Source organism: Tricharina praecox (genome assembly GCF_024521635.1).
Source record: "Tricharina praecox strain CBS 144465 chromosome Unknown BZA05scaffold_1, whole genome shotgun sequence".
Taxonomy (NCBI): Eukaryota; Fungi; Ascomycota; class Pezizomycetes; order Pezizales; family Pyronemataceae; genus Tricharina; species Tricharina praecox.
The window spans coordinates 1972641-1994554 of record NW_026250403.1 but is presented as its reverse complement, the minus strand read 5'-3'; the positions used below and the strand labels follow the sequence as shown (position 1 = coordinate 1994554).

Sequence of the window (21914 nt, the reverse complement as noted above, 5' to 3'; positions counted from 1 at the left end):
CGATGCATAAGTGTCGTGCGGTGGGTGCGGTGTAGGGTGAGTCCGGTAGTGTGTGTAGTGTATGGTAGTGTAGGGCGACGCGTGTTACTTACCTGAAGCGTAGATACGTGGTGATGGCCGGTGGCATCGTTGGTGTTTAGCGGTGGTGAATCGGCCCATCTAACGGTCTTTCGGGTCGCTGTCTTTGGTCGGACAGAGCTAGGTGCTCTGGCTATGCGAGAGGACCAGGAGGAGTCGAAATGGCTGTGGGCCGTCGTGTGCGACGATGGCATAGAAAAGAGTCATGGCCAAGTCACGTCGGACAGTCAATTGGCCTGACTCATCATCTTCATGCAGGATTGGATTGAATGCGAAGACAAACATGATCGGTATCGATGTCGATGTCGCCTGTGGAGCTGTCTCGGCGGGCACACGGAGATGCTAGTATGGAAGTACATACCTCGTAGTTGGTCCGCTTCGGAGTAATCCTCAAGCCCTCAAGGCCTCGCCCCACGCCCGGCGCTCATGAGGCCTGGATTGCTTTTTCTGCTTGGGTTCTCCACCCCCAGGCCCGAAGCAAAAGTATGCTAGATGGGGTAGCCGTTCGAGCCAGGATCTTCTCTCCATCACCAACACCCGCCTCCCCCCATGCGACATACCCATCCAGAGTACATGGACCTGCGGACTGCACACGGCTGTATGCTCCCCACGGTCTCCCTGCTCCGAAACCTACCCTCTCGCGCTGGCTACCCTGACTTAACGAGCCCGTCCTTAAGCTCTACTCTACTTTTATCTTAACTCCCAGCTATCAGATCCTTACTCGCTTTTACTTGCTATTGCTGAATAACTGCATATCCACTCTAAACACTCTCCTCCTCCTCCGCCTCCGCCTCTTCCTCCTCTGTCTCCTCCTCCTCCCCCCCTCTCCCCATCTTCTTCCTTCTCGCCCCTTCCTCATCCTTCTCTTCCTCTTTCCGCCTCTTGATCCAAACACCTCAGGGGAAGCCATTTGCGCTCTTCTTCCACCGCCTCTTGCCCCTCTATGGACCAGCACTACGTAGTTAGCTCGTAGTTCCTTGCAACTTCAACCCACCAAAAAAAGACTCCACCTACCTACCCCCCGCACATCCCTTCCCATACCTAAACCGCTCCCTTTACCCCCTCCGAAGAACACAAGACTCGAAGAACACCCCCTCAGGCCACTTCAAAAGTAAAACTATCACAACTGACGGTCATCGCAAATCAAACCTCTACTATTGCCCCGACCGCTCGCACTCGCAATGTCGCTCGAATCAGCTCTAGAGGAGGAGCGCCTCGAGATCCTTAAGCTCTTGGAACGACCCCAGCAGCGCACGAATCGCAACTCGCCTCACTCGGGAGTCCAATCCACTCCATCCTCCCCGCGGATGGGATTCTCATCGCTTGCACGAACCACCTCTCCCCACCGTCCCGTAACCTCCTTGATCGATTCCGTCGCCGACTTCCAGCACCGGGGCGGTACGCCCATGAGCAGCGGGCGCTCGAGCCCAGTCGACCTCGGGGGTTCATCGAACGGTTTCTACCGCACCCGCTCGGGTAGCAATAATAATAATGGCCCACCACGATTACTGGGACGATCCAGTGTACCGAATGCTCACACGCCAAACGATGCCTATGATTTCTCAATGGCACCTTCGGTGGGTGGCTCCGGAACCAGAAAACGGACCGCGTCGCAACCCTCGATGCTCGATGCGGTGTTCCCAGGGCGATCGAAATCGCCACTTGCAAATTCCATGTTCTCGCATCATGGCCGAGCAGCTTCGCCGGGGGCCTCTTCCACGGGCCGTGTCGCGTCTCCGAACCGTCCGAACGAGCCGCACGTCCTTGTTAGTGAGAAGGGGACGGTGATTGATCTGGATACCGCGTACGCGAGATTGAACGACGATGCGCTAGCGAAATCCGGAGGTGCGCTGGCGAAGCTACCGGAGAGGAGACCGGTGACGGACAAGCAGGGCGACGTCGTAAAGGCCGGAACCGGGGAGAGCTTAACTCGGGATGGTGGCGTGCGGCTACAGAAGGATCTTGAGTCGGATGAGAGGGCGATCGTGGATTCCACTGACGACGAGTCTTCGGAAGAAGAGGATAGTGGCGGGTCATACAGTGATGAGGAGAATCGCGGAAGGTCCGGCGAGCGCGTGGCCCGAAAGGCGCCGTCTCTGATCGAACTGGCTTCGGAACCTAGCAGTCGCGGAAATAGCACCGACAGGGAAAGCAATGTTGGCGTCGACCCAGGTGGCGGAAAGAAGAAGAAGAAAGGCAAAAAGGCTGCCCAGAAGGGCACGCCAGCCGGCAAGAAGTCTTTCAGTCTTCTCGCCGCGGCGGAGGAAGAACGTACGGATCCTCCTTCCCCATATCCGGCATTTCAAACGTACTGACCATGATATGTGTTTGGCAGGCAAAAAGGTTTCATCGAAATACCAAGTTCGTTCCCTTCTTCCTCAAATCTCAGTCACGCCCTCGAATTACCCAGGAGCCAGTTCTCCTACCACCGCACGTCGATCCGGAGTGCACCCCAGCACTAATTTCGATGTACCGTCACAGACGAGCACTCCTGTGTCCTCGGACCAGGAGGCTGATGACATTGACATCCGCCGAGCCCAGCGCATGGAAACAACACTCACTCCGCTATTCTCGTCGCCCGAAACGCACAGGGTTGTTCGCACAATAGTACGCGGGGACTACGAGGATATCCAGAAGGAGCTCGCTGCGAAAGGGAAACGCTCCAGAAAGTACCTTGTTGCTACAGATCTTTCTTCTGAAGCACAGTATGCTATGGAGTGGACTGTCGGTACGGTTCTACGAGATGGTGATACGCTACTCGCGATATGTGCGGTGGATCACGATGCCATAGAAGATGGGTCCAAGACAGTGTCGGAGAGCTCGATCGGTGAGGCGCTGTTGGAAGTTAGTAACCAAGCCCAGGCGGCAGCGGTCGGTACTTTAACACCGCCTGTCGGACAAATCCATTCACCCGGAACTAGCAGTCCACTAAAGGACCCGGGCGTCGGGGGCGTCGGGGGTGTCGGGGAGCGGACAAAAGCGGAGAGGGAGAGATTCGTCGCCGCCGAAGCTATCACGTCATTGGTCACCAAGCTGCTTAGGAAGACCAGACTGCAGGTGAAGGTTGTTGTCGAGGTTATTCATTGCAAGAGCCCGAAACATCTTTTGACTGAGATCGTGAGTTTTCTATCCACAGTCGGTTGGTATCATACTTTTGACTAATCATGAAATGCACAGATTGACCTGGTTGCGCCAACCCTGGTTATACTAGGATCGAGAGGCAGAAGTGCTCTGAAGGGGTGAGTTTCTCCAGGGATGCGGTCGGCGTGGAGCTGGTGATAGTGATTGCAATGTGTGCTGACATCATCAAAGTGTTCTCTTGGGCAGTTTCTCCAATTACCTTGTGGCTAAGAGCTCCGTTCCGGTGATGGTTGCTCGCAAGAAGTTGAAGCACACCAAGAAGTACTCGCAGACCAACATCAGGCTGTCAAACAACCTTACCAGTAATACGGCCAGGTATGCCAGTTTTCACATTCTCTTCCTATCTATTCCAGGGCTGACAGGTTATTAGGATTCTTGCGAATGCGAAGGTGGATTAGGAACCCCCCAATAAGCAGGATGCCAAGAATAAGAAGACATCGATTTGGGGGAGGAGGAAGGTTAGATATGCGGTTTAATGCGCCGATTCGCTCGGGTGTTTCCGATGGTTGGCTGTTTGGTTGAGATGGGATGTGGTCTGCGTCAGAGATCACGGTTAATAGGGGGGGCTTCTGTTTCTGCTGCTATTACTATTGTGGGAGCTCGTGTGAGATCTATTCATTAGGACCCTGCTTCCGCACCTTGTTTTCACGTCGTTCGATCCAGGTTTCGCTCTACTTTCTTCTTTCCAGTGTGTCTCGGAAGAAGGTGTTACTTTCGAGTTTTCCGGGCTGCTATTGGACTGGGCGCCGGACATGGAATACATGCTGCTTTCCGATAATCAGGATTGGACATTCGAATGAGATCCTTGCTGTAGCCATGTGGTGTATCTGTAACTAGTCAATTTGGGAACGTGTGAAGAATTGTTGCGTGCAATCTCGTCGTATCACTCGCGCCAAGACTATGAAACTCTTACTTATCGTAAGTTAGCGTGGTTTTGGCGGCCACCTTCGGCCCAACGCTGCTGCTGAGAATCACGAAACCCAACTTTCCAGCATGCTTTGAGCGCCTTCATTTTCGCGTCCGTCAACAACCATTTGCTTTATTGTCATCCCACACAGCTAGGTCTACAGAAATCACTCCCTTCACGAAAAACGCATCTATAAGCATCCCTCTTTTGCTCTACCCTACCTCGCACAGCCGGTAATCTTTAGGGGCATGACCCTCTGATCCCGCCCTCACGCAACGCCGAACTCGTCAAGAACACCTCTCTCCTCCCCCTCCCCTCCTCTTCCACCCACCCATACATCACGCAACATGGCGACGAAGCCGCCGCCCCAGCCAGCTGCATCGCCAGCTACCGCTGGAGTCCCCTCGATCTCACGCCGGCAACCACTGCGACAAGCGCGGTCCGCGCGTAAGCCCGCGCCGAAGCCGGTGATCAACGGGATCGAATCCTCGGGGCAGCACCACCCACCAGCGAACTTCTACCCCGCGCTCGCGGCGTTCACGGATGCGGTCGACGCGCTACCGTCAGAGATCATCCGGCACTTCACGCTGCTGCGCGAGGTCGACGCGAAGGCGTGTCTGCCCGAGGCGAACCTGCGCTTGCTCATCGACGCCGCGGAGAGGCTCGATACTCCCGGGGATCCGTACGAGTTCGACGAGGCCATGGAGGCGCTGAAACAGCTTAATGAGCTGAGACAGCGACGCGATAATGACCAGGGTGGGCTCGCGGCGGATCCCCCGTCGGTCGCGCTCCTGGCTGAGTTGGAGAAGCTGGAAGCCGCGGAGACGGCAGCTACGGCTGCGGGGACTACGATTCTGGGGACCGCGGAGACTAGGAGGGCGAGGTGTCACCAGATTAGGGGGCAGATTGCCGATCTGTTGATAACGCAGGACGAGAAGATTCACGTCATCACCACTGCCGTCGATGCGCTAAACAAGCACCTCGGACGTGTCGAACACGCGTTTGCCTACGTCGAGAAGGAGATCCCGTCGCTCTACCGCAAGGGTAACCCCGAGCACTGGGCCTACAAGGAACCCATGAAGAGGGGCACCGCTGCGCAGATCGCCAGGGAGAAGGAGAGGGAGAAGAGGGAGCAGGAGGAAAGATACCACCAGATCCAGATGGAGCGTGAGAGTCACGTGCGTGGAGCTGTACCTGGCCGCGCCGGCAAGTCGCACCACCATTACGCGCACCATCAACACCAGGACGAGCCCACCGAACCGAAGAAGAAGGCTAGGAAAACTGGTGATAACGAGACGCTCAGTAGTACCAAGCGGATCGCGGACCAGCAGGCGGGCGCGCAACAGCAGCAGGCTACCAAGAAGAGGAAGGCTGCCGCTACCAAGGAGGATAAGGAGAAGGCCACGAACGCGAAAGGCACGGCGAGTCCGAGGGCGGGAACACCAGTGCCGAAGAAGGTCAAGACTGTTGCACAGAGGGCTCCCCGAAGGTAGTACTCTTTCCTTCCAGTCCAGAGTTGTCTTTTCTTTTCTTTTCTACGTTCGTTTCTTCATTACGTGCCTACTTTACTTAGCATTGGGCGTCAGCGTGCCGGCATGAGCATTTACTTTTTCTTTTTTCTTTTCGAACATTCATCCGTCATTTCCTTCTTTCATTCTTTTTTTCTTCTTCATCTTTTTTCATATCAGCTTCTGTATCCGTGTCTTCTTCAAGTTCCAGTTCGTCCAACATTGTCTTGCGTTTCGAGGAGTCTGGTCTGGCTGGCTGGTCTGGTCTTTGGTTTCTGCGGTCTCGATATCCCGGTAATGGTTTTTCTGGTTGCGTTTCTTGGGACTGTACTATGTGCGTGGAGTTGGGTTAGGATGGCGTTTGCCCGCGAAATATTTGTTTTCTCAGTATATTGTTTTTCATCTTTGAGCTTTGTTTTTCATTGGAGGGAGTGGACAGGTAGGGTGCGAGATGATATTCGTTCAGGTACTTAGCCATTGGGGACAGAACAATGGGCGGTTTTACACACACATCTGCACCGTCTGCACCGTCCGTCACTCTCTGGTCCATACCCTTCGCCCGTCGAGTCCCGTTCCTGGAATTAGTCTCTTTGTTTTTAGCTATTGCGGTTGCTTTCCGGCCCCCACTTGCCTTGTGCGAACACAGGCTAACGCAACCATCTGATTGACAGGACCGCCCAAACCCCGACGGCCTCGGCCACAAACTCGCCGCTCCTGGGCCAGCCTGTCATCCCGCATCCCCATATCCAGCCAATAGCGGTGGCTACCATCACCTCACCACTGCACATCACTTCCCATTTCCCGGCCCCTCCCATACCGGCTGCTGCACTGACTTCAACTCCTGCACTTCCTTCCACCACTCCCATCGCCCCCAGCAAATCCCATGCCAAAAAAGAAACCCCCAAGCCCGTGGCGGCGGAACCAGAAGATGTGGAGATGCCCCCCGCCCCTCGATACCTCGAGGTCATCGCAAGCAAAGAAAAGGAAAAAGAACGGGAATCCCCAAAACTGGAGAAGGAACACACCGCACATCCGCATCCCATACCTCCACCCCCGCCCCCGCCTCCCCCGCCCCCTACAAAACCCTCCCACAAAAAGAAGCAGCGGATACTTTCCCCCGACGCCACGCCTACATCTGTTGTTTCCCCTGCGATTGCCGCCGCCGTCGAGGAGCCACAAATAAAGAAGGGCTCTCCCATCGTTCCCCCACCAAAGAAGGAGAAAGAGGAGCCCGTGGCCAACACCAAGTCCAAGCCCGCCGCCTCCTCGGGCGAACTCAAGACGGCCGCATCCACCACCGTCACTCCCGGCAGCACCCGCAACCGCAAGCGCGCGGACTCATCCGCCACCGCTGTTGCCGCTGCTGCCGCCTCCACTCCCGCCCCGGCCAAGAAGAGCCACAAGGCGAAGAGCCAGCAAAAGCCGGTGGCCGCAGCCGCCGCCGCAGCAGCCTCCACACCCATCGGCCTTGGGATCACCACCGCCACCACCGTCTCCACCACCGCCTCTACCGCTGCCACCTCCACCTCCGCCTCCACAACGAAAACGAAAGAGAAGGAAACGGCGGGGGCGGAGACGGGCGACGACGAGGAGGAGGGCGAGGAAACGTATTGCTACTGCAATCAGATCAGCTACGGAGAGATGGTCGCCTGCGATGGCGACGAGTGCGAGCGCGAGTGGTTCCATCTTAGCTGTGTCGGCCTCTCTCAGGCCCCTAGGGGTAAGGCGAAGTGGTATTGTAATGACTGCGCGAAGGGAAAGACCTCTAGGGGCGCGAGTCGCGTTTAGTGTAGCTAGGTTGGTGGAATCGGGAGGTGAGTGGGTGTGGGAGTGGGAGAGAGGGTTTGTTCGGTTTGGGGGAAGGGGGCGAGGGAGGAGGGGGGGGCATATCATTCCCGTTCCTGTTCCTGTTTCTCTTACACCTCCTTGACACCTTTGTTCGTTGTTCGTTGTCCATTCATCTTTCATCTTTTTGTAGCGAGCGTGTTCTGTTTTTTTTCTTCTTCCTATTCGTATTCCTGTCTTGTTCCTGCTCCTTTCTTCTTTTTTCCTTTTCTTTCTTCTCTTTTTCCTTTTCCTTTTTCCCTTTCTTTCGTTTTCTTTTCGGAGGCAATAGGCAATGAGTGAAGGGGGGCTTTTCATAGGTATTCGCTCTTTTATTTTCTTACGGGAGTTCAAAAATGGATGAGATCGGGGGGACGCGGGGAGGGTAGGGGTGGGGGCTAGATGATGAAATCGGATGGATGGATTAAATGGGATGAAATGGAATTGGATTGGGATGAAATGGATGGGATAGGTTGGGAAGGGTCGCAATTAACGAGTGATAAAATGTGAACGGGTCTTTTCTCTTTTAATTTCCCTGGGGCTTGCGGTAACAGGACGGTTCGTCGTGTTGGCGTGGGCGTGCGGAGACGGGGTTGAACGGAGAATGGAGGCATATTGTGTCGTCGTGGTCGAAGAACTAGGCGATGGTCCAATGGCAGCGAGTGATGGTGGGTGTTTAATACATACTTCCGACTACATGCGCCGGGAACCCGTTCTGCCTACATATCTAGTATCTACAGACTACTCCTACATACAGTAGCAAAAAGTAGGGTGCGATTGATACGGGGTGAATACCGCAGTCATTTGAGTACCGAAGAACTACCAGGTTTCACTTAAAAACCTGATAGTTCTTCGGTATTCTAACTTAAAAACCTGGTAATTCTTCGGTACTCAAATGGCTGCGGTATTCACCCCGTATCAATCGCACCCTACTTTTTGCTACTGTATGTAACTCCGGAAGGTTTCCCCTGTCTTCGTTGGTTACGACATGACAGACTAAAGGGGAATGATACACGCAGAACAGGAATAGAGGGGAAAGCAGCAAGTTCGAGAGTCGAATGCCTCTGCCTACCCCCGGAGGAGGAGGAGTGGTGGTAGGCTGGGATGGAATGATATTGAATGAGCGGAACCAGTGAGCAGGGCTGGGCGGAACCTAGGTAGTATATATACTCCGAACGGAGTCGATGGTTACCTGTCGCAGAGCCAAAAAAAAGCAAGCCGCTCACGCAAAAATACAAACCAGGCGAGGAGCGTGATGCGGGGGTGGGGGAGGGGGGGTCTTTATTCCTGACCGATACCGGTAGAGGGCCATCGTCGGGACGAGCCCTTCCGGTAGCTGGCGCCTCTACTACCTATCTCCTACATATCCGGGGCGGTTATAAATTTGTTGCAGTGCATAGTATGCCCGATTGCGAGGCGTCAGTCACCAGTGCGTCTACACAACCACACGGCTCATCTATCTCCGGAACGTTGCTGCTGGTTTCCGGTTTGTGGCTTTACGTTGGGAAGTAACGAACATGATGATTAAACGGAAAAGAAAAAGAAAAAGTGATATTAGCAGCTTTTGGGTTTGCGACGAGTGATACTCCATGCACCCCGGGTTTCGACTTCCCGCAAAAACCATCACCCCCCCAGTGGGGTGGCTTGGAAACCCCAAGAGCGGAATGAAAGGTTTCTTACCCCGGATTGGACCGAGAGGTTTCATTCCACTCCCCTCGCCGATTGCATGTACCAGACCACTGGGCCACGCGGGGGTTTTTTCCGTGACGGGGAGACGAACTCGATGCTTGTGAACCCGTGATATGTATTAGTAGTGCTCCGAGATGGACTCGACCCCCGCCTCCATCTCCAGCTTCCACGTTTGCCGTCACATCATCATTCGAGGTTCGCCGGACGCGGTCGACTGCCTTTGGCATGATCTTAGGGATTTGAAAGTCTAAACTACCGTTCCTGAAGTGACGCCAAAAGTAAACCCCCCCCCCCCCCCCCCCCCCGAGGCGTACCGAGAGCAAGAATCCCCCGCACTGCGTGGCTTGGAGCTTTGGAGTGTCACGCATGTCATGTACACGCGGCTTGCAGTTACACGCGGCCATCTACTCACCTATTCTAGGCGGCTAACCGCCGAACGACCATCCCGTGGGCGTGCAGTGCTGTCGCGGTTGCGGTTTGGGTATGCATTGTACAATACATCGCCCCGCCCGCCTTGCCAGCAATTAAAGCCTCAAGGACGTCCGACGTCTTCGTACGGTAGTCTGGTGTCTGGTAGATACCGTATTTCGTTGTTTCATAGCTCTTTGGAGTTGCCTGTACATATCCCCAATTAACTGGTTACTATCGATCTCTGTCTGTGACCACCGTCCCAGTTCCGCTATATACGGGAATGGGAACGAATGTAGAAGCTTTTCGGTTTCCCCCACGACGGTGACCAGTTCACTATCGCACATATCAGAATGTAGGTAGTTGGCTCGGTGTGTTGAAGTACCTAAGTGCTTGGTAGCGGAGGAATATTCGTCCGCTCCGGGAATCACCATAGGTACCTAGTACTAACTACCGTAGTACTGCATAACTAATGCCGCTGTGACTGCTTCGCCGCACTTGCGTACTATTAGTGACGTAGGGAGACAATAGATCGTTTTCTTGAAACTCTTTACCATGGGATGAATTCTTTTCATGGGGGCCGGGTCAGTTTCGCCCAACATACATACATAATAGGTCAGGCCACCGTCCGCCAGCAACCGGCCGCAGGGGTTTGCCCTTTGAAGATGGAAGATCTGCTTCTCTGGATTTGTATTTGGAATAGTGTCAGCTTATTAATATCGTTAAGGACTTGGGACTAAGGAAACTCGTACTGACTTCCACTTCTCACCAGGATACCGGTAGAGTAAGTACTGGGGCTCTCAGTCCTACTCTACAGTCTCTACCTTGGTAGTGCATGATTCCGGAAAATTGGTAGGCATTTCAATAACAGGGCCTGGACTCTGGAGCGCTTGAGCGTTGAGCCTTCCATGAGAACTTGGAAAGTATGTAGTTCAAGGAAACAGCACGGAATGGAGGTGGAAGCCTCACGGAAAGGTTCTATGGAACAGGTTAGTGCATAATCACGCGCCTTATGCATGGCGGGTATCACGGACCCTGACTCAGTGGCTGTGGGGTTGTTATCGAGAAACACGCAACAAGTAACTGGGTAGGTAGATCGCATGGGTGCATGGTGCATAGAGTAGATGGTGCATGCACAGCCTCGGAGCCCGCATAGGTATATATTCCAGCCCTCCCCCACCGTCCTATGCAGCCGCCATCCATAACAACATTGAACGAAAAACCATCATCAAATCGCGTAACAATCGCCAAGTAGCACTCTAGTCCTATTCACCATGTCGGAGTCGTCAGTCGCAGAGCAGGATCCGGTCATCCTGAGCCTTCAGACCGCGAGGGAACTCCGTCTCTGGATGGCCTCACGAAACCTCCAAAACGAGGAGACCGTTCCCGTCTCCGTTATCCAAGCTGCCATCATGGAGTCTGAGAGTTCGCACCACGGGTGCCAGAGCAGGTACCCCGAGGACGCCACCAAGGTACGCATAATCCACACATGTTCCATCCCGTCGCTTCCCTTCAGTGCTGATTGCTCGCCATTCCAGAGACACATAATTTCCGCGCTCAGCATCATCCCCATCCTGGCGCACACCGTGTTCGTATGGTGTCTTTTCGCGCACCACTCCAACAGCTCGTACCCCGAGCGCGCGCGCACCCTTGGGCTATACAGCAAGATCGCCAGCACGATCGTCCTCGCCGTCACCATAATCTACGTCTGCCTGTGGAACATGCAGAGCTGCCCTGGGCTCCGCAGGCTCCTTTCTCTCCGCATCGTCATCGCTGCCATCGTCGCAAACACGCTCGTCGTCGTAACGCTGTTCGCGTTGGTGGAAGCCCAGAAACGCAGGTACCAGGGCGAGGGAAGAACTCTGAATATTTACACGCTGGTTGTCAGCGTGCTGCTGTTCTTTGCCGCGGGATATGTGGCTAGCTACTGCCTCAGTGCAACACGCCGTGCTCGCGGTGCCGGAAGGATTGTGTTGGTCTAGTTTGGGAATGGTTGGATTGTTGATGGTACTCTGACTCTGGGGCAATATGAATGGTCGGCTTGAATACTGGGATCGAGGATAAATGCTTTTTTGCATCGGAAACGCCTTGTAAAGTAGGGTCAGATGTGAAACGTGAAATGCGGTTGGAAGTATGGGAGTGTGCTACGAAATAAGACCGGCAGTTATGACTTTCCGCAACTTTTTTTTCTCTGCCGACACTCAAACAGTTGCTTTTCTCAATCCATTTGTATGATTCCCCTTGACTTCGTAGAGAATGATTACATTTCCATATTGCCATACAGCCAGCGAGTTTTCTGCGCATGACTGGAGCGTTGCAGACGACCGAGTGATAACTAGAACGCTTGTTCGTGGGCATTTCCTCCAGGGTCTGACGATAATGAGCCCGTTGACAACATCGAGCCCAGGCTCTATTTATGATCAGCTTACTGCCCAAAGAGCGAACATCAAGGGAACTTACTGCGATGATCTCCTGCCTGATATCACACTTCATGATGTGAGCCTTTCCCGCGTCCAGTGACTGTTTCGCCATATCCAACTTCAGTTTCTGGCGCCTCAGGATGTCCTTCTCGAAGTCAGCCCTTTTCCCCCCTCCCTTTGTACCGATCATTTCATTAAGGAGTGCGTGCTTACGTTTTCGAACGAATCTTGCATGATGTATCGAGTTATCAATACGTCACGTTGTTGACCGAACCTGTGGACTCGCTCAAGCGCTTGAAGCTCGACCATCGGATTCCTGTATGTAACTCATCAGCTCTGCAGGCATACTCGAGCGGGATGGATGTGTATACCAGTGCGGCTCCATGAGGTGTACTCTAGACGCACAGGTAAGGTCAATTCTGAAAATCTGTTGTCAGCCAGGACCCCGAAACATGGGCGAGAGCATGCGCGTACCCTACTCCGCCGGCCATGAGGGATATCAATATCACAGTACACTGCGGATTCTCGCGATATTCACAGAGGGCTGCGTCGCGTCGGGATCTTTGCATCGATCCATCTAGACGGCAAAATTTGATCCCCGAATTGTGCAAAGCGAACCCAACGAGGTCGAGCATTCGTGTCCATTCGGAAAAAACAACACTGCCCGGGTGTAAGTCACGGAGGATGAGGCGGGTTGATGCTGCAAACTCACTGCTTTGATTTCACGTTACCGTCGTCTGTATTCTCGCTAAGAATCATCTGTAGCAACGCTTTGACCTTGGTGGAAGGGCGCGGACAGACTGGATAGTCCGATAGTAGTAAGCTTGGGGTCGCTTCCGGTGTCGTAACCTCGTCGACGGAGCACTGATCACAGTCTCTCATGTCGCTGTCGGTTAGTGGCACTATTTCTATGCATCCAGCACACATGGATCGATGGGGACAGCCCAGCCCTTCAAACTGCATGTGACTTGTAATCTGCTGATTACAAACGCAGCAGGTTATCGATGGTTCAAGAGCGGAAGATGCCGTCGACGATCCCGTAGATATCAGGTCATGTCCGTGGTCACAAATCATGCGCAGCTTTAATAAACATTTGAGAGCCTCCGCAGGACCGGATGAGGACATAGCGTTATATTCTCGGGATAAAAGCCGTTTATGGAATTCGTACAAGGCCTTCTCCTCAGTGTTGAAACTCAGGAACCTTATCTGCTCCTTCCTTTCCGGTAAATCGATGATGCTCTTTGCTCTACGTAAGCAAACTGCTTTCAATGCAGACCGAAGATTATCAATGCCGGTTTTTGTCCCGGGCTGCGAGGTAAGGACGTATTTTTTGAAGCCGACGGCAGTATGGAGAGGCTTGTACCGCAAGAACTTGAAAAGCGTGGCGATGTCCATAAGATTGTTTTGGATTGGTGTTCCTGTGACGGCCCAGCGACGTCCGGCATTGAGAGCGCATATAGCTCGCGAGCGCTGTGTCTTCTCGGTTCGAATATCGTGCGCCTCATCGATCACGAGACGGTAAAATTCCAGCTCGTGAAGTGGATGATGAGCAGAGCTCCATTCATGGGAGACGACGGATGGAGTTGTAAGTATAATGTCGTATCGAGACAGGGTTGCGGCATTCGAGTTTCCGGCCCGGTTCTTGCCATGGTAGACGAGTACGCTCAACCTTCCTGGTAGGACATGCCTAATAATCGTCAGACATAAAAGTGGATTATGTTTCCAGAAAGAGGGTTCATACGTCGATATCTGTTGCTCCCAGTTTCCCAGCGCTGAAATGATACGTTAGCTTACGAGTCGGTGAGTTATCTTCACGAAGACGATGAGCCACTGACTTGAAACGGGAGTCACGATGAGGGTAGTTCCACTCGCACAAATTCTGCCGATGGGCTCTTGGGCTCTCACTCGGCGGGCTTCTTCCAACGTGCCGGTAATCAAAGATAGAATCGATAATGTTTTTCCGAGTCCCATATGATCCGCAAGTATCCCTCCCTTGATATCACTAGATCACGCATGGTGCAGCATCAGTATAAGAAATGGAAAATTTCGATGTCTTCGCTAACCATGTAATCTTTCCTATTGCGGCTGAAGACGTGTCGAAGACAGAAAGTCCCCGTTCCCTTCGTAGGAGAAAATATAAAGCCTGCTTTTGGTGACTTCGAAGGATTAGCTTAATTGCTTGAAAAAGCAGCGGGTTAATCACCTCATAAGTGGGGTTTTGAGATTATGGTCACCATGTACTTCATCCATTATCGCTGCTTTGCCGATGTTGTTGAAGAAGTCCAGCAACTCGGTGGCCTCAAGGACTGCTGTACAATTATTCAGTACTGGCTTGTTTGGTATTACCGGGACTCCGCCAGTGGCTGTGCACTCGGTGATAATTCCGGAATAACATTTTGAGATCAAATGAGGGTTTTTGTACGCGAAACCGGGTTCCGGGAATATTGGATGTTGTAGAAACACCGAATTGTCCGACAGAAACCTCCCTACTGGAGCTGCAACCTCTGGAGGGCCGAAAACGTTGAGATAGACTTCGGTTGTCACCTTCTGATTCGATTTGGAGCGAACTTGGTTGTAACCGAACGGGAGAAGAGCAACGCCTTGGATCCTAACCAGATCTCGAACGAGCAAAGAATGAAGTGTAGTTCGAATATTCTGCTCAATATGGCCGAGGATTGTGCCGTCTCCAGTCTGCAAAGACAGCTCCACACTTTTCGATGCAGGTGCGACGATCGTTAAAGATACGTGAAATACAGATGAACTGGAACATCGAGCTTGGAGGGTTTCTAAAACGTCTCTGGTAGAGCTGCAATGACAGCAAATCTTGTTATCTCAGAGACCATGTTCAATGCCTGCAAGTACCCGGCCCAAAAGACTCACTGTACCAAAACATTCTTCGTCGTCTGCGACTTCGTCTGCAGTGTGACAATCTTCCCCTTGTGCGATCTGTGCTTGCTGGCCGATGCTTTGGCTCCACTCAAACTCCATGGATGTTGAGCTACCAGCACTAGGCGATGGGCTCTGGTCGAACATCGGGGTGGTTGATCGGGACATATCTCCATTCGATGACTCGCTTGGTGATCTCGAGCGCCATCTTCCGTCCTTGCTGGTGCGCTGACGCTTTGTGCTCGGAACAGAAAGAAAATCGGTAGACCGAGTGATGGACGAAGTGGTTGATCTGTTCATGGCGAAACGCTCGTGTAGTTTGTGCAGTTTGTGCTTGGGGTGTGCCGGGAAGGCATATATACCGGGAATGTTCAATTCTCGCCTAGGTGTGGGGGCTGAGGGCGTGGCCAGGGCGGAGCCAGGGCGGAGCCTGTGTAACCCAGGACCCCGCTCACGCGCACTTGAATTGGGAGTTTCGCATGCGCACTTAAACCCAGGGTTTCGCACGCACGCATTGCCACTTCACACGCTCACAATCTTTCTTATCGTCCTTCACGCCTCGAGTCAGCATGTCACTACCGGCAGCAGTACCACCAGCAGCAGTACCATCAGCAGTACTATCAGCGTTCGAACGAGCAATCGGCCGTTTTCTGGACAGTCTTAATGCTGAAGAAAAGAAATCGTTCCATCGAATCAACACCGTGGATGAGGTATGGGTATTGATTACGAATCTGGAAGCGGAGCAGAGTACAAGAAAGTCGCTACGGAACATGAAGCGCCTTGAGCCATTCATCAACTGCCTGTCACAATACGCGAAGGTGATTGAAGTCCTCATTCAGGCGAAGCCTGAGATAGGATCTCTTCTCTGGGTTTGTTATTCCTTGGTTCCCGAAGTATTACAAATCAGACTCGCCGCTCACGCCCACGTCTTCTTCAGGGACCCTTAAAGTTACTCTTGCAGGTACTATGGCAACGCCGTTCAGCTTAGCTGAATTGCACGGTATTTTCCTTTTACCAACGAGACAACTAAGCAAGTACTTAGTTATCTGGCGGATACATCGAGAGCTTCGAAAAGTTACTGGATGCCTTTCAGAAAATCGGCGAGAATCTCCCCCGTTTCTCCCTTTATGCAACCATCTTCTGCTACAGCGAGCGGATACAGTATGTCATCTCACTTCTGTATGAGGACATTCTAGATTTTTATAGACGGACTCTCAAATTCTTCCGACGAGGAGGTACATAAAGACACTCTCCTCAATTATCTCCGTTAAACTCTAGTTAACCTATTACTTGAGCTAGCCTGGAAGATACTGTTCAGTTTCTCATGGAACGACTTTGAGTCCAGATTTCGGAACATCTTGTTGAACATCAAAAGCCACCAGCAATTGATCGACAATGAAGCTTGTGCCGAGGATATTGCAAGAGCGCAAATATCCAGAGAATTCGCGCGGGAGCGGTTTGAGGAGACTACGCGGGAAAGAGGAGCGAAGCGAAAGAAGCAATGCTCGGATTGGCTCTCTCCAGCAGACGTGGATGTATCAAAAGACAATGCCCTACAGTTAAGAACACCGAGAACAAGCAAGTGGCTTCTTCGATCGGTGGAAATACAGGAATGGCTCGCTGGAGATTGCAACTTGTGGCTTACCGGAAAACCAGGCGCAGGTGAGTGATGTTTATAGATCCACCCCATGCGAATCCTAACATTGCGTTCTTGCTACAGGGAAAACAATTCTCACTGCATCGGTGCTTGATTACTTCGAATCCCAACACCCCAACCCACCACCTGTGCTATACTTCTTCTGCAGCTACAAAGAACCAGACAAGAACACCTGTCTAGCAATACTCCGGAGCTTCATATATCAGATGATACTTCATGATGAGCAGCTTATACCTTATGTGTACGCGGAGTACGTAGCTAGCCCGCATTCGATCAACTCCTTAAAGTGCAAGACGATCTTGAGCAGCCTGATTAGCGCGAGTTCGCCATCCACCTCAAGTCACATCTACGTCATCATTGATGGTTTAGATGAGCTTCCCTCAGCGGAACGCGCAACCCTTCTACCAATATTGTCGAGATATTTGGTCGAATCTCCGTTCAATGGCACAGTAAGGCTATTTGTTGCAAGCCAAGACCTTCCGGACATACGCAAGTTTCTCCTGAAGAAGACTAAACGAATTGCTGTCGGAAACAAGGTACGCACGCTCATAATTCATTTGGCTAGAATCTAAACGTGAAGCTGACTGATTGTACACTGCATGACAGAACAAGAAAGATATTCGCACATACATCGAATCAGCTACTGACGACTTATTCGAGGAGCTGGAACTAGAAGAGGCACCAGATATGCGAGAGCACATCATCAATTCACTCTCTGGTCGTGCTGATGGTAATACTCCTCGTCTTGGGCGCCAGTGCGCATATGCTAAACCAAGGGAAGGCATGTTTCTATGGGTACGGTTGGTCATCAAAGGCTTGCTCTCCAAGGTGACGATCAAGCAAATTACCGAAACTCTAAACAACCTCCCAAAAGGGCTCGATCAAGCGTGAGTGCCCTTTACTCATGCGATTGCGCAATGTTACTTAGATGCCGCATATATAGCTATGAAAGAATCTTGGACCGGATCAACTCGTTAGACCAAGAGCAACGAGCTTTGGCGAAGAAAGTACTCCGTTGGATGACTTGTGCAACCCGAGCTCTTACCATGAGAGAACTAGAAGACGCTTGTGCGATAATATCCGGCCACATCACTGTTCACAATTCCGAAAGGCCTCTCCGTTCACAACTCCGAAATATATGTGGGCCAATTGTGGAGATTGTCGGCGAAGATACCTTGGTTTTCGTGCATTTTTCTGCAAAGGAGTTAGTTATCGCTACCATTGCCAAGATGTGACGCTCACAGCATTCAGGTACCTTCTGAGCCCTCATAGCGGCCCGTTCGTGGATCGCGGGATATCACAGCTCGAAATCGCGACTACCTGCACAAATTATTTTGCCTTCAGGTGTTTCGATGAAGATGTAGGCGACGAAGAAGCCACTGCCTTGATTCTGAACGGCGACCTACGACTTTACGACTATGCGCAAGGAAGCTGGGTGAAGCACATATTGGAAGCTTACCGCCGCTATCCCCAATGCGATACACTCTCCGATCCTCTTCGACGAGTTTTCGAGAAGCACTCCACTCAGAAGGCTAAACAGGTGCTTTCCAGTCAATCAATGGTTCCTCGGTCGGAAAACGCGGGACATCCAGGCCTTAGAATGATCGTTGAATATCGCAGACAGTTAGGGCGAAAGATAGGCGGCGGAACTGAAGGTACTACATCGATCTTATGGAAATAGAAAAAGATGACTGATTTGTGGGACCAGCGCTTGAAGCGTGGTGCAACCATAACAACCCGTTGGTCATAGAAAGAGCAAACAGGCGACTCCGGAAGATGTTGGAGGATATTCTCGAGGGGGACTCTAATGCGGCAAGCACAACTAATCCAGACGACGTGGAAACTCTACGAAGACTGTATGGACAGAAACTCTACAAGTGCAATCGACAATCATGTCCATTACCTACTATCGAAGGGTTTGAGACAGCTCTCCAGCGCAAGAAACATGAAGATAGACATGATTTGCCATTCAAGTGCCCCGATGAAAACTGCACATACCAGGACATTGGCCTACCTTCGAAAGTGGCGCTTCAGAGGCACATAAAAGATTATCACGCCGATTTAGCAAAGCACCGTCAGAATCCGCCTGAAAATACTGAGGTAGTATGGATAGGTTCTCTAAGCCTTCCCGGCTAACACGAGAGCCCTAGGTTCTAGACTTGATAAGCATATCGCGCAAACGATCAACTAGGAGCACGGCGCCTCTCACTCTTACCAGGCCAGCAGACATTGATACAAAGGCCAGACCAACATACGAGGACCCTCCTGACGGAAGTGTATTCGGAACTGAGAGGAATCTAGGGCATCCAAAGCACGAGTGTTGGTTTTTTGTGGTGGAGGAGGGTAGCCCCGTAGTAGGAGGACTTTCGAGGATACATTCGCTTCGGAAAGTAAGGAACCCCCGTAACTATGACTCACATAAGCAAATTGTGCCGCAACAGATAGAAGCAGCGTATCGTCTGTGGGAGAAGCCGATACCAGACGTCAAACACGCCGATGGGGCTATCGGTTTTCCTAAATGGGCACAGCATCTCGCTGGGATCAGGCTTCTTCTTTCCGATTATAGGGCTCTAAGACTGGTGTCATCCTTCTTACTTTTGGGCGGACGTACCGCAAGTGCCGTATCACTGCTTCATAGGGTAACGTAATCCGTTCCATTTGTAGGAATCCATCTAATGCCATATTTAGCAAAACGTTCTCAGGGAGTACTCCTCTAAGCCCCTCATCCCGTCGGGTACTGAGCTACGTAAACTGCTTCTCACATCTGCCGAGAAATTGAAAATCACTCGTTACATACGCTTCATCGTTCAGTTTGCCAACCAAATCGAGAAGGAAGTCGAAAGAATGTCGCCACGCGAAACGGTTGCATATACACAGGCTTTGAATGAAGTCCTATCTAACAGCCCTATCCAGATTTTCTTTGACGATCCTCAAACCGGAAGAGGAGTACTGCCATATTCAGAGCTGGAATGGAAATTCATGGAATACCACAGGCTGCAGCGGATGAAGGACTTGGATCATTTTGCGCAATTGCAATTGCTTACACTCAGGAATAATCATCGGATCTGCGGAGACTCCCCGCTTTTACTCACCTTCGCCTCGAAAGATCCCGCCCAGCTCGACGACTGCCTCATAGCGACCGATGGAAGGGATTGCGAAGACTACAGTTCGATATTCGAGGTCAAGACTTGGGGAGAAGCAAGGTCACGGGCATATCGGCTGAATCTCCCAGAGCTTTATATGTCCATTCTCGTGGCGCAATCCGGTAAGTTTTACCAGTGGCTAGGTTTAGTGCAATATGTACTAATATATTCGCAGAAAAAATTGCTGTGCGAATTGGCGATCGGATACCATCAGGTCTGCCTATGATGACCCGCCAGGAGCTCGAAGCTGTTTTCACACTCAGCAACAAGCCTTCTGAAATCGCTACGCTTGACAAACGATATCCACTGAAGGAACATATACCCATCATCGAAAAGCTCGATTTCCTCCGGCCGCCGGGTGATTGGAATCCGACATGGGGTGAACTCAAGCTACAAGTTCAAAGTTGTTCTCAGTGGCAACTCTATGAGTATTTCCGGCTATTACAGCTCCAACAGGAAGCTCAAATACGACTACAACTAAATCCCACCTTATTCCAATCCGATAAGGGGGAAGGAAAAAATACGTGCTGTCACTGTAACGAGACTAGCGACGAAATGTTGCTGGCGTGTGATGGTGAAAAGTGTCCACGCAAGTGGTTTCATTTAAGCTGTGTTGGGTTGTCATGGGCACCGCGCCACAACGAGAAGTGGTATTGTGATTCTTGCTTCAAGAAGAGGGGTATCGGCCGGAGTTATATAGATGTCACGGACGAGGGAGATGCAGACGAGGGAGATGAAGGCGAGGATCAAAGGAAGGCATGATACTGCCTTCATCCATTTCTTGGGGAACGCTTTGCTGACACGATCTCTGGATTAATAGGTGGCACCCGAGCACCCTATCTGCATAGTCCTTGATGGGGACGAGGAAGAACAGCATCGGATTGCGTCACCCGACCCCCTTGGGGATCCCAGCGGGAGCAGCTTCTGGAGTGATTTGCTGCCTCGTAGTCTTCCTCGAGGCGAACCCCAAAAAGGCATGCTACCGACTTTGCCCATCTCGTGAAACGTCTTTACTGACAGTCTCTGGATGAACACGTAGCAATTGATGATATCTTCGAGCCGGATCAGCATCAAAGTAGGTCGCTGGACCCCTCCCGCGATCCCAGCGCGAGCTCCAGCTGGAACCATTTTCCCGGGCCAATTATCCTTCCAGACCCATCAAAAATAGGCAAGTTATTGACTCGTCCCTTACTTGAGAAACTCTGTACTGATAGAGTCCCCGATGGAGAAGTATCAGATATTCGGGATAACGGCGAGCGAGAACAGCGACAGTCACATGTGATAAGCAACATCACACCTCCAGGTCAGTACCCGTCATTCAAATTTCGAAAGCTAAAGAACTAACAGCATCGGTGAGTAACGTAGCCCTTACCGGTACATTCAGTAGCAAAAACTGGGGCCCGATTGATGCCGAAGGTCTCCAGTAGTACTACCGCTCGGATTTATATCTAGCAGTCTCAGAGAATACAGATTTACTAGGGTCGATGTCTGATGATTTTGACTATTTCTTTTGCTTTCATCGTAGTGTTTTCGACCAGTTTCGGATTTCTTTAGATATAATGAGCATTTCATCTGATTCATTTATGTTTCTTTCATTTCATCGCAATATATTCAGTCGACTTTGGTCACGACATTACTTTGTAAAAAGCCCTGAATACATAGGTAGTTCCGCCTCCTCTCGCGAGTCGTGATGCCCCCACTCCCGGAAGTGGAGAGATTGATTTACCCCATGTAGGATAGATCTAAGCGATTGCCGAGCGATATCTAGTGCCATGTAAACCCAGATAATCATCTCCCACCGGCCAGCCGGCCATCTCCACAGCCCCCCCAGGCCCACGCAGGCAAAAGCGGCCACCCGCACTTTTGCGCGGCCTACATACTTACTTATGTAGCACTTTGCAATTCCCGCGCACAGTCGCCGCCAGTTCCCGAACACATCCATCCACTCGAGTCCCACCTCCCCTAATTAGTCATCGACAGGCTTCCCGTATGTAGAATATCACCGAGCAACTCTGCTCTGCAGGTTGCCGCGGGAAGATCCCCCCTTCCCCCACCCCGTTAGTGACAGGTCGAGGATGTCCCCGGCTAGCCAGACCTCAACCCGGGCTTGCGCTGGGGTGGTCGCGGAGTGAAGCACAGCTTGGCTGCTGATCGTGCGGCTCGAGTCGTATGTAGATTGCAGGAATGCCCTGGATGGATGGACAGATGGACTACTCTGTGGATTGGGCTGACTCGGGGCTCGTATATAGTTCC

The 21914-nt window shown here is 51.9% G+C and overlaps 5 protein-coding genes across 5 annotated transcripts; 4 read left to right on the top strand and 1 right to left on the bottom strand.

Moving 5' to 3' along the window:
- Positions 1–1259: 1259 nt before the first annotated feature.
- Positions 1260–4068, top strand: BZA05DRAFT_450853 (uncharacterized protein; the record flags this gene model as incomplete). The annotated part of the gene is made up of 5 exons (XM_051487421.1): positions 1260–2349; positions 2414–3195; positions 3256–3317; positions 3391–3534; positions 3590–4068. 5 exons carry the CDS (start codon positions 1260–1262, stop codon positions 3615–3617), a joined length of 2106 nt encoding a protein of 701 aa, XP_051344511.1. The 3' UTR covers positions 3618–4068.
- Positions 4069–4175: 107 nt separating this feature from the next.
- Positions 4176–7477, top strand: BZA05DRAFT_382754 (uncharacterized protein). The gene is made up of 2 exons (XM_051482156.1): positions 4176–5615; positions 6306–7477. Exons 1-2 carry the CDS (start codon positions 4474–4476, stop codon positions 7420–7422), a joined length of 2259 nt encoding a protein of 752 aa, XP_051344510.1. The 5' UTR covers positions 4176–4473; the 3' UTR covers positions 7423–7477.
- Positions 7478–10636: 3159 nt separating this feature from the next.
- BZA05DRAFT_16824 (uncharacterized protein) lies at positions 10637–11824 on the top strand. Its single transcript, XM_051479170.1, has one exon. It carries the CDS (start codon positions 10830–10832, stop codon positions 11535–11537), a length of 708 nt encoding a protein of 235 aa, XP_051344509.1. The 5' UTR covers positions 10637–10829; the 3' UTR covers positions 11538–11824.
- Positions 11714–15219, bottom strand: BZA05DRAFT_16819 (SNF2 family N-terminal domain-containing protein). Its single transcript, XM_051479169.1, has 11 exons — positions 14856–15219; positions 14179–14798; positions 14039–14131; positions 13811–13977; positions 13717–13747; positions 12688–13662; positions 12450–12635; positions 12347–12394; positions 12189–12291; positions 12016–12120; positions 11714–11965 (listed from the first exon to the last, which is right to left on the bottom strand). The coding sequence occupies exons 1-11, from the start codon at positions 15159–15161 to the stop codon at positions 11891–11893; spliced, it is 2709 nt and encodes a 902-aa protein (XP_051344508.1). The 5' UTR covers positions 15162–15219; the 3' UTR covers positions 11714–11890.
- Positions 15220–15377: 158 nt separating this feature from the next.
- Positions 15378–21317, top strand: BZA05DRAFT_382745 (uncharacterized protein). The gene is made up of 18 exons (XM_051482155.1): positions 15378–15730; positions 15799–15822; positions 15904–16096; positions 16161–16523; positions 16582–17054; positions 17125–17248; positions 17300–17405; positions 17462–17722; positions 17770–18173; positions 18227–18618; positions 18669–19157; positions 19207–19380; positions 19432–19783; positions 19837–20417; positions 20482–20635; positions 20701–20829; positions 20890–20964; positions 21027–21317. The coding sequence occupies exons 1-18, from the start codon at positions 15431–15433 to the stop codon at positions 21086–21088; spliced, it is 4656 nt and encodes a 1551-aa protein (XP_051344507.1). The 5' UTR covers positions 15378–15430; the 3' UTR covers positions 21089–21317.
- The last annotated feature ends 597 nt before the right edge of the window (positions 21318–21914 follow it).

What these genes read in the sequence shown, in the direction of transcription:
- BZA05DRAFT_382754 (XM_051482156.1), top strand. Translation starts at nt 4,474, where the DNA reads ATGGCGACGAAGCCGCCGCCCCAGCCAGCTGCATCGCCAGCTACCGCT. An exon ending in GCACAGAGGGCTCCCCGAAG is followed by an intron (nt 5,616 to 6,305) that starts GTAGTACTCTTT and finishes TCTGATTGACAG; the next exon opens with GACCGCCCAAACCCCGACGG.
- BZA05DRAFT_16824 (XM_051479170.1), top strand. Translation starts at nt 10,830, where the DNA reads ATGTCGGAGTCGTCAGTCGCAGAGCAGGATCCGGTCATCCTGAGCCTT.
- BZA05DRAFT_16819 (XM_051479169.1), bottom strand. Translation starts at nt 15,161, where the DNA reads ATGAACAGATCAACCACTTCGTCCATCACTCGGTCTACCGATTTTCTT. An exon ending in CATCGTGACTCCCGTTTCAA is followed by an intron (nt 13,748 to 13,810) that starts GTCAGTGGCTCA and finishes GTATCATTTCAG; the next exon opens with CGCTGGGAAACTGGGAGCAA. An exon ending in GGTAACGTGAAATCAAAGCA is followed by an intron (nt 12,636 to 12,687) that starts GTGAGTTTGCAG and finishes ACACCCGGGCAG; the next exon opens with TGTTGTTTTTTCCGAATGGA.
- BZA05DRAFT_382745 (XM_051482155.1), top strand. Translation starts at nt 15,431, where the DNA reads ATGTCACTACCGGCAGCAGTACCACCAGCAGCAGTACCATCAGCAGTA. An exon ending in CCAAAAGGGCTCGATCAAGC is followed by an intron (nt 17,406 to 17,461) that starts GTGAGTGCCCTT and finishes CCGCATATATAG; the next exon opens with CTATGAAAGAATCTTGGACC. An exon ending in CCGTATCACTGCTTCATAGG is followed by an intron (nt 19,158 to 19,206) that starts GTAACGTAATCC and finishes TGCCATATTTAG; the next exon opens with CAAAACGTTCTCAGGGAGTA.